General features: G+C 42.6%; 1 protein-coding gene across 1 annotated transcript in view; it reads right to left on the reverse strand.

Moving 5' to 3' along the window:
- ATP1A4 (ATPase Na+/K+ transporting subunit alpha 4) overlaps positions 1–13,564 on the reverse strand; it is a 34,932-nt gene that overhangs the window by 20,207 nt on the left and 1,161 nt on the right. The window contains exons 2-7 of the mRNA XM_010360767.2: positions 13,048–13,107; positions 11,034–11,237; positions 10,102–10,215; positions 7,094–7,228; positions 6,701–6,818; positions 1,807–2,075 (exon numbers count right to left, since the gene is read on the reverse strand). Coding sequence (XP_010359069.1) covers positions 1,807–2,075; positions 6,701–6,818; positions 7,094–7,228; positions 10,102–10,215; positions 11,034–11,237; positions 13,048–13,107 — 900 coding nt within the window. The remainder of the gene's footprint in view (positions 1–1,806; positions 2,076–6,700; positions 6,819–7,093; positions 7,229–10,101; positions 10,216–11,033; positions 11,238–13,047; positions 13,108–13,564) is intronic.

Genomic DNA, 13,564 nt, shown 5'->3' on the forward strand with positions numbered 1-13,564 from the left:
AGAGGAGAGAATACACACGGGAGATGGAATACTCACACCACTTTGCATTGTGGACATTTGATCATTTTTAATGCTACTTTAATTTTTTGTACTTATTTCCCTTTTGTTCCCACCTACTCTTTAAACATTTCATTTCTGGCTGTGGTAAAGGAAATTAAGAAAGTGATTGTGGTTTGTGCTTTATGGTAAGAGTTTCAAAAAATAGTGCATTTTTTAAAAAAATGTCTTTTTCTGTTTTTGTTTTTGAGACAGAGTCTCGCTCTGTGTTGCCCAGACTGGAGTGCAGAGTGATCTGGGCTAACTGCAACCTCCATCTCCCAGGTTAAAGAGATTCTTCTGCCTCAGCCTCCCGAGTAACTGGGACTACAGGCGTGCACCACCATGTCCAGCTAATTTTTGTATTTTTAGTAGAGACAGGGTTTCACCAGGTTGGACAGGCTGGTCTCGAACTCCTGGGCTCAAGTGATCTGTGCACCTTGGCCCTCCAAAGTGCTGGGATTACAGATGTGAGCCACTGTGCCCAGCCAAAAAACAGCATACTTCTTTACTAGGGTATCATAGACAAGGATCCTCTTCATTCCCCCCTGGAATATTCCTCTCCCTCAGGATCCTTGCATCTTTACTATTCAGCAATCTCTTTTTCATTCAAGTTTAGGCCACACCTCTTTAAGTCCAATCTTTCCAGGGACCACATAGATAGCTAATCTTTTATGATGGTATAAGATGCTAGGTGATGGTATAAGAGGGGGTGTTGGACCAGTAGTTTAAACAAAGAATGTGGAGGAGATAACAATAATATCACAGCATTGAAAAGGACTTGAAAAATCATTTAAACCAAAAGACTTTTGTTGATCGTGAAGGCAATGTAAGTCAAGTGTGAGGCAAGATTGTTTTAAAAGCTAATGAATTCTTAGGCTGTGGTTATGTTAAGTATGGACTTCTAATAATAGGATTAGGGGTTATAATTTATTTACATAATATCACTAGACCCTACATTTTTGTGCTAGTCCAAACACACCCCAAGTATTATTCTCATTTCTCTTTTAAGAATATTGACAAACTAGAGTATACCCTCAACAGGTGATCATCAAGACAGGTGGCCTACAGACCATGTCATAGGAAGAATGGCTAAGGGAAGAGGGATTATTTCACCTGCTACCACAAGAGTTTGAGGGGACATAATGGCTACCATCAAAAATCTAAAGGGCTAGTCTGTAGAAGAGAAAGAATTGACTTATTTTGTTTCTTCAGCTGGGAAACTTAGGACAAACAGGGATTTATAGTTCTGCTTAACACAATGAAATTTAAATAGAGCAAGCCAACAATGAAATGAATTGAGACAGAAAGGGGTGGACTTCCCGATTACTAGAAATAATAATCATCTCCCATGGGTTTTATAGAGGATATTCAGCACTGGTTGAAAGGTTGAATTTATATGACCTTTGAAGTCCTTTCTTGTAAGATTCTATAATTCTAAATTAATCTTCCGCTATAAACTGATGAATAAATTAAGGTCTGGAGATGTTAAATGATTTAGCCAATACTAGAACTCACTCTCAGTGACTGATAATCCAATGTATTTTCCATTGAAACTTGTTTCCTCTCTCATTGAGGAAAGAGAAGGCACCAAAATATATGGGCAGAAGGAGTCAGTGTAATATTGAGAACTAAATTATTCCTGATACCCAGGTACATATCAGGAAGGCTCTGCACTTGAGAGGTTCGATGACAAAAGAGATACTAGTGATCCCTTTTCCCTGGGGTGATTTGTCTGCCCTGAGGCCATTTTCCACCCTGTCTACTCACAGTGACCGTGGCCAACAGCCCCTCAGGCACATTGGCCACAATGATGCCAATGAGAAAAATGATAGCCTCCAGCCAGCCATAGCCCAAGAGAAGTGACAGCACAAAAAAAGTGACACCAAGGAAGACGGCCACCACAGTGATCAGATGGATGAAGTGTTGGATCTCAGCAGCAATAGGTGTCTGGCCAACCGCCAGGCCTGACGTCAGGGAGGCAATTCTGCCCATCACTGTGGAGTCACCCGTAGCAATCACAATACCCCGGGCGGTTCCTGTGGATGAAGCAGGAGAGGGCAATGTGATGTTGTGATAAGAAGTATAGATATTGGTCTCTGCCCCCACTTCCTGACATAGAACTTCTAAAACCCTTGAAGATAGGGGTGCTAGGAGAATCTTTTGTTCTAATATTTGGTCTTTGACCCAGTTCTGGACACAGAGCTCCTGAGACCTTTGTAATTTCTTGAATGATAGGAGCGTCTGACGTAGAACTCTTAAATGCCTTGGAGTTTCCTGGGTGATAGGAGTATCTTTGTTCTAATGAGGTGACTCTTTGTGGGTTCCTGGATAGCCACAGGATGGGGCTGGTCGCCAGGGCAGATAACCATGTGATTAGAGAGTTGGAACTTGCAGTTCATGGCCTGACTTCTTTGGAGGGGAGGAGGGATGAAGGTTGAGTTGATCACCAATGGCCAATAATGTAATCAATTATACCTATGTAATGAAACATCCATTAAAAACCCCACAGGACAAGGTTTGGAAAATGTCTACATGTGTGACCATGTGGAGAGTTACTGGAGGGCAGCCCGGACAGGATGTGGCACGGATGCTCCTCCATGCCCCTTCCCACGTGCCTTGCCCTATGTATCTCTTCCATTTGACTGTTCATCTGTATCCTTGTAATATCCTTTATAATAACGGGTAAACCTAAGTAAGGTGTTTCCCTGAATTCTGTGAGCCATTCTAGCAAATTAATCAAACCTGAGGAGAGAGTCATGGGAACCCAAATTTACAGCCAGGCCAGAACCTAGGACTTGCGATTGGTGTCTAGAGTTAGGGACTGTCTTGTGGGGCTGAGCCCTAATGTGTGGAATCTGATGCTATCTCCAGGTGGATTGTGTCAGAACTGAATTGAATTATAGGACACCCAATCATCGTCCTTTGGAGAACTGGTTGTTGGTGGGGAGAACTGTCTACATGTTGGACACAGAAGTGTCCTGTGTTCAGTGTGAGTGTAGGAAAAAAAAAAAAAAAAAAAGCTGTTTCTTTTTTTTTTTCCATCAGAGATGGTCACCCAAGACATACCAAGTCTGAATTGAGGAAGTTGTTTGGTTTGGTTCCTACAAAGAGGAAGCTGTCAATGGTCAAAAACGAAGTGGAGACTCAAGGCCCTTTGAGAGGTCATTATGTTCTGCTCTCCTCATATTTAGTTTATACAAATAAAGGTCTTCTAGTCTGAAAAATCTCTGAAGAGGTCTCACAGTTCTCCTGAAACACCCAATTTTATTACCTAATTGCCTTCACTGTCAAGAAGGCCTTTATTATACTTAATCTGAGTATCTTCTATTGCCTATATAGTTCTTATATTTTCCTCAGCAGCTAAGGAGTTTCTAGATCCCAGGAATAGTGGTTACCCTTCTGGTGGAGCCCTATGTTCCAACATCCCATTATCCCCTAACCCAGTGGTTCTCAACTGGAGGCAATACCTACCCACCAACCCCCTTCCCCAGGGACATTTGGCAATGCTTGGAAACGTTTTTGGTTGTCACAACTGGGGTGGGAGAAGGCTGCTACTGGCATGCGGTGGGTAGAGGCCAGGGATGCTGCTGAACATCCTGCCATGCACAGGACAGCCCTCCTGTCCCGCACAACAAAGAATTATCCAGCTCCAAATGTGATTGGTTGAGAAATCCTGCTCTAACCTGCGCCCCCTCCCTGCTTTGCTGGCTGGAGCCAGTCTGACCTCTGCTGGGTAGCACGGGCCATAACAGCTGGGCTTCTGTGCTTATGAGATCCCTCTTTCCTCTCCACCAGCACCGCCCCAGTCAGAAGGGCAGCTTGGACATCATGTTTGGCTTTACACACACATGATGCAGGCTACTCACCTTGAAATGAGGGGCACGACAAAATTTTTTCTTAAAGTAATTCTTCCTGCTTTACCATAATGACTGAAATTTCTACCATTAAAACCAGAGTCAGAATCACTCAGACAGGCAGCATATCACCGAAACTGCATTTATTTTAAAAGCAGAAAGACTCAGGGCTGGAAGTTCAGTTTTCTAAATTACTAGCTCTTGTCAATAGGGCAAGTTACTTAAACTCTGAGAGTCAGGCTTCCTCATCTTTAAAATGGAATGAAAGCACTTACTAAACTATTTTTAAGAGTCCAGAAGAAGGTTAGGCACATCATAGGCACTCGAAAATTAGTTTCTTTCTTCTCATCATTTAGATGAACTTAGGGATTCCAGTAGGACCAACATAGAATCATGCTTGTAACTTAGTAGGGGCAGCTCTAATCTGGGAGCGCCCACGAACATTGTTGCACGTGGTGGTCTCCATTTTCTAAGGTTGTCTTTAGCTGTATGAGTCTGAGAGCAGGGTACTACTCAAGGAGCAGACAGGTCAGGTCAGTGTTTATGTGGAGGAGGAATCCTGAAAAGGTTCCCAGGCCAAGGCATTCTATAGATGGGCTTCAAACTGGTTGCCAAAGGCATATATTGGGTCCTGTGGAATGAAGATGCTGAAATACTTGAGAGATGCTGAGGAGTTTTCTATTTTGGGTCGGGTGCGGGAGGGTGGGTAGAGTATGGTGTCACCTACATATATTTTGTGTCATGGTTTAGTCTAGTTCTTCCATTTTATTCCTTCTGCTATGGTTTCCTCACGATTGGAGAAATGGGATTTAATAATTAATCTCAGTGTGTCTAGAGAAGGGGATGGGTTGATGTCAACCTCGGGGAAGGCTGAGAAAGCCAAGCATCCGGCAACCCAGGCCAGACTGGCTCCTTCATACACCTTCCATATATTGCCAGAGAAATAGCCTGGGCTCCCTTGAAGATGCATGAGAACCCAAAGAGATGTCTGTGCCACAGCCATGTCAAGGTCTATGGTGATGAGACATGGGAGTCAAGGGTAAATGTTAAAGTTATGCTACTAATCTGCAAATTGGTCTAAGGCAAAGGTTAAAAGTCTACGGTAAAAGTTAAAGGGCAAACTGGTCTAGGGTAAATGCTATCAGTTTGCGAGTTGCTGAGAAATACCTCAACTGAAAGTCCTTCGGCCCAGCTCCTTCAACCTAGCTCCACCTTCTTGGCCACATCTTGGGTTTTGTTAGTCTCCTACAAAACCATTTTCTATCTAAACAGACCCTTGCTTCCCAGTCGAAATGCCACCACCCACTTTCCTCCATACCCTTTATCTGAACATGTACTTAGTTGATGAAAACCCTACTTTGTAAGGATAAATTTGGGCAAATTTTTTCCTAAAATCTAATAGTAGACATCTAGTGTTTTGGGGGAAAGCTTGCTAACTTGCTGCTGTCTAATCAATTTTAAAACATTTTTAATATATGTATATTATTTTCTAGTTGGATTCTTTCTCATAGTCTATTCTGTCTTAACATGACTCTTCTTCTTAAAGGTATTTTCAAATTAAATAGCAATCTTTCAGTACAGAGTAGGGACTGTGGAAGAAGCATGAGCTATGGAGACAGACCTACATTAGAATCCCTGACCCACCTCCTTTCTATTGAGCTGTACTCTTGGATATGGTGCTTAATTTCTTTGAACCTTAGTCTGCCATGTGTAAAATAGGGATAATATCTGGTATTGTGCACATTGTGGGAATTAGAGATAATATTTATAACATTTAACAAATACCATGCATTCAATTAAAAAATAACTATTTCTAGGTGTGGCATGGTGGCTCATGCCTGTAATCTCAGCACTTTAGGAGGCCGAGGCGGGCAGATCACTTGAGGTCAGGAGTTCGAGACCAACCTGGCCAACATGGTGAAACCCCATCTCTACTAAAAATACAAAAAATAGCTGGGCATGGTGGTGGGCACCTGTAATCCCAGCTACTTAGGAGGCTGAGGCAGAATAATTGCTTGAACCTGGGAGGCAGAGGTTGCAGTGAGCTGAGATCACACCACTGCATTCCAGCCTGGGTGACAGAGAGACTCTATCTCAAAAAACATAAGACAAACAAAAGAACTATTTTTAGATAATCAAACATTTGTTCTTAAGCATGAATAATGGTTTTCAAGTGTGCTCCATGGAATCTTCAGGCCTCCTTAAGGGAAAAGGGCAAAGGAGAAATTGACAGAATGATGTTCAGTCCCTTTTTATTACCACTTTGCCAGAACTGTCTCCCAGTTCAAGGATTCCTAGATTCTAGGAGCAAAGCGAAAGTTTAAGTGGTAAAGTCTAAGTGGCACCTCTGTTAATTCAAGTTTCCAATGCCAATATCTTCTCTTGGATAGGGGAATAGTTAGAAGTTAGGGTTTACCTTAGGAGAAGAATGACTTAGCAGGGCTGAACAATTTTCCTCCCTTCTGTGCCATTTTCAGCTTATAGAGCATAGTCCATTTACAAGCTAAAATAATAGCTAATGATTGTAGGTCACTTACAATGTATTAGGCCTTGTGCTGGGCATTTTACATATATTATCTCAATTCACACAAAAATCTGTGGAGTAACGACTTTTACTGTTATCATTGTGCAAATGTGGAAATGATGACCTTGACCTTTCACCAGAGGTCATACAGCTCATGAATGATGGAAAAGCTTGACTGTTAACTGGCTCTTACCTACCCCGCTACCTTTAGAAGACGGTTATTAAAATCTTTATGTTTTGGTGTCTGCTTTTGAATCTATACTACTTATGGTTCGATATTCACCTTCCACACAGTTGGTAGAAAAGAAGCAGATGTTTCGTGTCTCCAGAGGGTTCTCATGGGTGAAGTCAGGGGAGCGGCTCTGGGGTTCTGACTCCCCAGTCAAGGATGAGTTGTCCACCTGGGATGGGAGAGGGGATGGGTTGTAAGGTGAGCATAGGAAAAAGGGCAGATTTATTTACAAAGATAGCATGTCTTCATCTGGTCACCAATGTCATCATTGACAGGCAGAGAGAAACACACTTACACAACGTCTATTGTCTCTAACATCAAATCTGCACTTGTAACTTCTCAAGATTCTGAGTAATAAGCTTATACTTTCTCTAACAGCACAGGTGTCTACCTTGCCATGAGATCATGCTTGGGTCCCTCACATAGCTTTCTGCATCCCCTTACCTTACATCCTTGTGCAGAGATAAGCCGGAGGTCAGCAGGGACTCGGTCTCCACTCTTGATTTCCACCAGGTCCCCCAATACCACCTCTTGTACATTAATTTGCATTTTCACTCCTCCTCGAATTACCAGAGCTTGCTGTGGGAGGATAGTGCAGGATCATTTCCAAAAGTGTTGGCTTCCCCCATCCCGCTCTTAGCCTAAAACCTCCTGTTACTGGTCTCCTTCCTCCTTACTCCCATTTCTTACTATCACCCACCACATCATTCTTGAAGGTGTCTTTGGTGGATTGCAAATTCCCATGATGCTGTTTGCAGGGCCCTTTGCAATGTGACTTTGATGCTCTTCTCGTTAAGAGGTAGAGTCTATCTCTCTACCCCTAAACCTGGGCTTGGCCATGTGACTTGCTTTGGCCCATAGAATGAATGTGATGGGAAGAAGAGTTTAAAAAGTGCTTTCAGGCTGGGACTGGGGGCTCACACCTATAATCCCAGCACATTGGGAGGCTGAGGTAGGAGGACTGCTTGAACCCAGGAGTTTAAGACCAGACTGGGCAATATAGTGAGACCTTGTCTCTACAAAAAATGAAAAAAAATTAGGCAAGTGTGGTGGCATGCACCTGTAGTCCCAGCTGTTTGGGAGGCTAAAGTTGGAGGCTCGCTTGAGCCCGGAAGGTTAAGGCTGCAGTGAGCCATGATCATGTCACTACACTTCAGTCTGGGCGACAGAGTGAGACCCTGTCTCAAAAAATAAAAAAAAAGTGCTTTCGTGCTGGGGCTTGCATTCCTGTTTCTGAGAATCCCCTGCCACCATATGAACAAGCCCAAGCTAACCTCTCTGTAAAAAGAGAGATCACGAAGAAAAAGGCTCCAACTGTCTCAGTCATCTTAGCTGAGGGCCCAGACATGTGAATGAGGTCATCTAAGACCATCCAACCCCAGCTGAGGTCAGCTTAGATCAGAACAACAGCACAACCACAGAATTATAAGAAATAGGAGTTTGCTATTTTAAGCTACTAAGTTTTGGGGTAGCTTGTTAGGTAGCAAAAGCTAACTGACCGTCTCTAAACTCCTAGTCTCCAAAACTGCCCAAACACTTTGTCCCAAAACTCTTACCCAAGGAAGGAATTAAGTGATACCAAAGAGAGAAGGAAATCCTGGGCTATACTACTGGAACACGATCATATTCTTAGGAAAACGTGGAGACTATGCCTTTGCAAGTTCCCAGCCCTGTGCCTAGGAACCTCTGTTTACCGTTGTATTCTTTCCAGGTACCTTTAAAAAACATTTAACTTGAAATAATTTTAAACTTTCAGAAAAGTTGCAAGAATAAAAATAGTACCAAGAACACCTACATCACCTTTATCCAGATTCACCTATTAACATTTCACCCCAGTTACTCTGTCATTTGTTTTCATCCTCTCTCTCTCTCTCTCCCTGTGTGTGTGTGTGTGTGTATACTCTTTTCCTGAACTACTTGAGGGTAAGTTACCTACATCATGATCTTTTATCCTAAAAACTTCATGTGTATTTCCTAAGAATTAAGATATTATCTTAAATAACCACAATGTAGTTATCAATTTCAGTAAGTTTCACACTGATACTTTAATCTACTGTATTAATCTGTCAGCATTCCAGTTTTGCCAGTGGACCCAATACATCCTTTAAAGCATTATTTTCAGTGGAGCTGGAGGACATTGTCCTAAGCAAACTAACAGGAACAGAAAACCAAATACCTTATCTTCTCACTTATAACTGGAAGCTAAACACTGAGTACATATGGACACAAAGAAGGAGAACAACAGACACCAAGGCCTACTTGAGAGTGGAGGGTGGGAGGAGGGTGAGGATAGAAAAAGTACCTATCAGGTACTATGCTTATTACCTGGGTGATGAAATAATTTGTACACCAAATCCCTGTGACACACAGTTTACTTATAAAATAAACCTGCACATATATCCCTGAACCTAAAATAAAAGCTCAAAATAAAAAGTAAAAATAAAGCATTATTTTCTCCTCTGGCACAGAATCAGATCTAGGGTTAGATATTGCATTTAGTTGCCATGTCCGTGTCTTTTTTTTTTGAGACAGCATCTCTCTCTGTCACCAGGCTGGAGTGCAAAGGCACGTGATCTCTGTCTTCTGTGCTCAAGCAATCCTCCCACCTCAGCGTCCTGAGTAGCTGGCACTACAGGCATGCTCAGCTAATTTTTAAATTTTTTGTAGAGATAAGGTCTCGCTATACTACTCAGGCTTGTCTTGAACTCCTGGACTCAAGCAGTCCTCTTGCCTCCCCTCCCCCAAATGGTTGGGATTACAGGCGGGAGCCACCACCCTTGGCATAGTTGTCATGCCTCTTCAGCCTTTTTTTTTTTTTTTTTTTTGAGGTAGGGTCTTGCCCAGGTTAGTCATAGTTCACTGCAGACTTAAATTTCTGGGTTCAAGTAATCCTCCTGCCTCAGCTGCCTGTGTAGCTTGGACTACAGATGTAGACCAGCTATTTTATTTTATTTTATTTTATTTTTGTAGAGATAGCGTCTCAAACTCCTGGGTGATCCTGTTGCCTCAGCCTCCCAGAGTGCTGGGATTACAGGCGTGAGCCACGATGCCTGGTCTGTCTAATCTGGAACATCCCCACAGCTGTTCTTTGTCTTTGAGGTCACTGACATTTGAAGAATCCAGCCCACCCACTTCACCCCCCTCCCAGACCCACCAACACTTGTCTCTTTAAAAAAATAGAATGTTCTTATTTGGGGTTTATATGGTGTTTCTTCTTCAGATTCAGATTCTACCTTCTAGATCAGACCACTTCATAGATGACATTATGTCTTTCTCAGGGTTTCACAGCTTTTCCAGGTACTTTTAAGGACTAACAGAGTACCTTGACCTCCTCATCACCAACCTGACTCAGCTCACTCGTCGTAGGATATAATTTTCCATGGGACTTCATCATTGTGTATTTGGCCATATCCTGCTCCTCGTCCCACTAGATCCTCCCACTCCAATCCTACCTGAGGCACCATGTTCTTAAAAGACTCCATGATCTTGGAGCTCTTGGCCTCCTGATAATAGGAGAAGCAGCCGGTGATGATGACCACGACGGAGAGTACGATGCTCAGGTAGAGCTGGGGGTGGGGAAAGAAAGCATTTATCAGTGGGGCCTTGTCTTCCTCTTCATCCTCAGAAAATCAGTTTGCAAGGGGCATGGCCATTTCACCAGGTGTAAGAGACCATAGGACTGAGTTGAGAGCAGAGGGATAGAGAAGAATCTGAGGTGGGGCCAGTACACTTGGCTTCCTGGTAAAGCAACCCTGAGCCATGGTGAGCCATCAGCAAAATTCCTGGTCACAGAAGGCCTGTATCTTTCTCTCCAGGAAGGCTAATTTCTGGATGGAGGGAGCGGATCGTGAGGGAGGCTGGAGGAAGGAGATAAGGTTAAAATTGTGGAGAAGAGAAAGGGACTGCAAAGTGCTTTGGGGATCAATTGGGAAGGTCGTCAAAGAACAGCAAGTTTTTTGGGGACATTATGCATCTCAAGGAACTGGACCAGAAGCTTTTTAGATAAAAGGTGAGAGGAACCAAGATGCCACTTAGAAAGTGCTGGGAGTATTAGGGATTTTAGTTTATTACATTAATGTACATTTATTACATTATTATGTAATGTACATTTATTATATTAATGCACATTTAATTATATTTTGCAATTAATTACATTGATTACAATCAAATTAATGAATTACATTGCAATTAATTATAATCAATTACATTTATAATTAATGTACATTTATTATATTATGACTTTAATGTAATGCAATTATTACATTAATGTGATAATGTTATCAGGGATTTGGGCCAGAGGACTTCAGGAGTGCTAGACTGCTAAGCAAGAGTGTCTGGGGCTGAGCAGAGATAGGGCTGGCTAGTAGTAGCTGAACAGACTCACGTTGTCTTTTGCAGGCTCCTCATTGAAATATATCTGGATGCCGTAGGCCACAAAGCAGAGAATGGCCCCAGTCCATAGTAGGAGGGAGAAGCCTCCAAACAGTTGCTTACAGAATTTGACCCATTCTGGAGTGGTAGGGGGTGGGGTAAGGGTATTGGGTCCATCTCGAGTCAGGATTTCCTTTGCCATTTGGTGGCTATGGCCCTGTGTAGAAAAGAAATAGGGTTGGAGAGAGAGCTGTGAAAAGAGGAACAGCCATTACAAAGGGGAACCTGACATTTGGAGCCCCAGGACGGGTCTAGGGACTAGAGACGCTTTTGGAAGGTCAGTCTGGAAGTTCTTCCTAGATAAGGTGAGGTTTTAAAATTTGCATTACAGGAGGGATGTCATTTAGCATGCTTACATAGGAAAGTTTTTGTTTATGGATTGATTCACAAACCTTTTGGAACTTGAGAACCTATCTTGGGTCCTAGGTGCTGAGGATACCAACTTCAGTAAGAATGGTCCCCACCCTTAAGGTGCTCCAGTGGGGAGATAAATACATACAGATAATTATAATGTGCAGGGCCAATGTCATGATGAAATATAATACTTAATGTTGATAACATATTAACACCCACACTTTGACTCTCCAACTTGGAATAAGACCTAGTGTTTGGTAGCACAGTAGGGCAACTATAGTTAATAATTTATTATAGATATCAAAATAATTAGAGGAGTGGCTTTGGAATGTTCCCATGCAAAGAAATGATAAATATTTGAGGTTATCCTAAATACCCTAATTTGATCATTACACATTGTATCCTTATATCAGAATATTACATGTATACCATAAATATGTACATCTACATATCCATTTTTTTTTTTGAGACAGAGTCTCGCTCTGTCACCCAGGCTGGAGTGCAGTGGCGTGATCTTGGCTTACTGCAACCTCTATCTCCCAGGTTCAAGTGATTCTTCTGCGTTCAAGTTATTCTCCTGCCTCAGCCTCCCAAGTAGCTGAGATTACAGTTGTGTGCCACCATGCCTGGATAATTTTTGTATTTTGAGTAGAGATGGGGTTTCACCATGTTGGCCAGCTGGTCTTGAACTCCTGACCTCAAGTGATCTGTCTGCCTTGGATTATAGGTGTGAGCCATGGCACCTGGCCCATAAAGTTTTGAAAAACATAAATAGAAAAGAACACCAACAAAAAACATAAATGCATAGATTCTCATTCCACTCTTGTGCACAAGCTTATGTGCTTTTTCCTGTTAATGAAAATGATAGTAGAACCTGCCAGTCCCCATCAGCCACTCCCCAACCTCTGCCTGAAACACCCGAGGGGCCCCAAGACCGTTTCAGGGGGTCCACAAGGTCAATTTTCATAGTAATACTAAATCATTGTTAGCCTTTTTTTACTCATTTTCTTAAGAGTATATAGTGGAATTTTCTGAAGACCAGCTGGCATGACATCACAACAGATTTTATACGGAAAATATTTGAGAATCTAGCTATCTTCTATTAAAAAGCAAGACATTGAAGAAGTTTGCAAAAATGTAAGATGCTGCTAATTTTTTTGTTTTGAAAAATACAGCTATTTGTCAAAACATATTATATATGAATATATGATATTGTTTTTGTTATTTTTAAATGAATTGAGAAATACATTTTAAAACTGTCAATTTTAATTTCTAATATGGTAAATATAGACAGACGTAAGCCACATAAGCACAAGATCTTTGCAGTCCTAGATAAATTCTAAGAGTGTAAAGGAGACCTAAGGATAAGACGTTTGACCAGCACTGCCCTAAAGCATTCTTACTCTCTTATCTAGTCCTAAACTCTCTTTGGGGGTAGTTACCATTTTTAGCTTTTTCCAGGTAGTGTCCATGGAATGTGGCCAGGCAGAGGGTGAGGGGTGGGAACATTGGACTTGAAGTTAGGGGGCTGGATTCCTAGTTCAGCTTTTGTCCTGGCGGCCTCACAGTTGGAGCTGGAGACTCTCTGCCTCCTCAGGGAGCTTCTTACTCACCTTTGTCAGGTCCACAGAGTACTTGGCGCTCAGTTCTTCCAAGGTTAATTTGTGATCATCCTGAGGGGACAGTAGAGGCATTGAGGGACAGGCGGTGGCCCAGGTCATTTCCAGGGAGAGGGGTAGAAACAGACTGGAGAATGTTAGTCCAAACTGCAACTGTACCATTTTGTAAGCTCCTTGCAATTTTTTTTTTTTTTTTTGAAAGGGAGTCACTCTGTTGCCCAGGCTGGAGTGCAGTGGTATGATCTCGACTCACTGCTACCTCTGCCTCCCGGGTTCAGGTGATTCTCCTGCCTCAGCCTCCCGAGCAGCTGGGATTATGGGTGCCCATCACCACGCCTGACTGATTTTTGTATTTTTAGAGGAGAGGTTTCACCATGTTGGCCAGGCTGGTCTTGAACTCCTGACCTCAGGTGATCTGCCCGCCTTAGCCTCCCAAAGTGCTGGGATTACAGATGTGAGCCACCATGCCCAGCCTAGCTCCCCACTATTTTACAGACTTTGGTCAAAGTGA

This window comes from Rhinopithecus roxellana, chromosome 8, assembly GCF_007565055.1.
Source record: "Rhinopithecus roxellana isolate Shanxi Qingling chromosome 8, ASM756505v1, whole genome shotgun sequence".
NCBI classification, from domain to species: Eukaryota; Metazoa; Chordata; class Mammalia; order Primates; family Cercopithecidae; genus Rhinopithecus; species Rhinopithecus roxellana.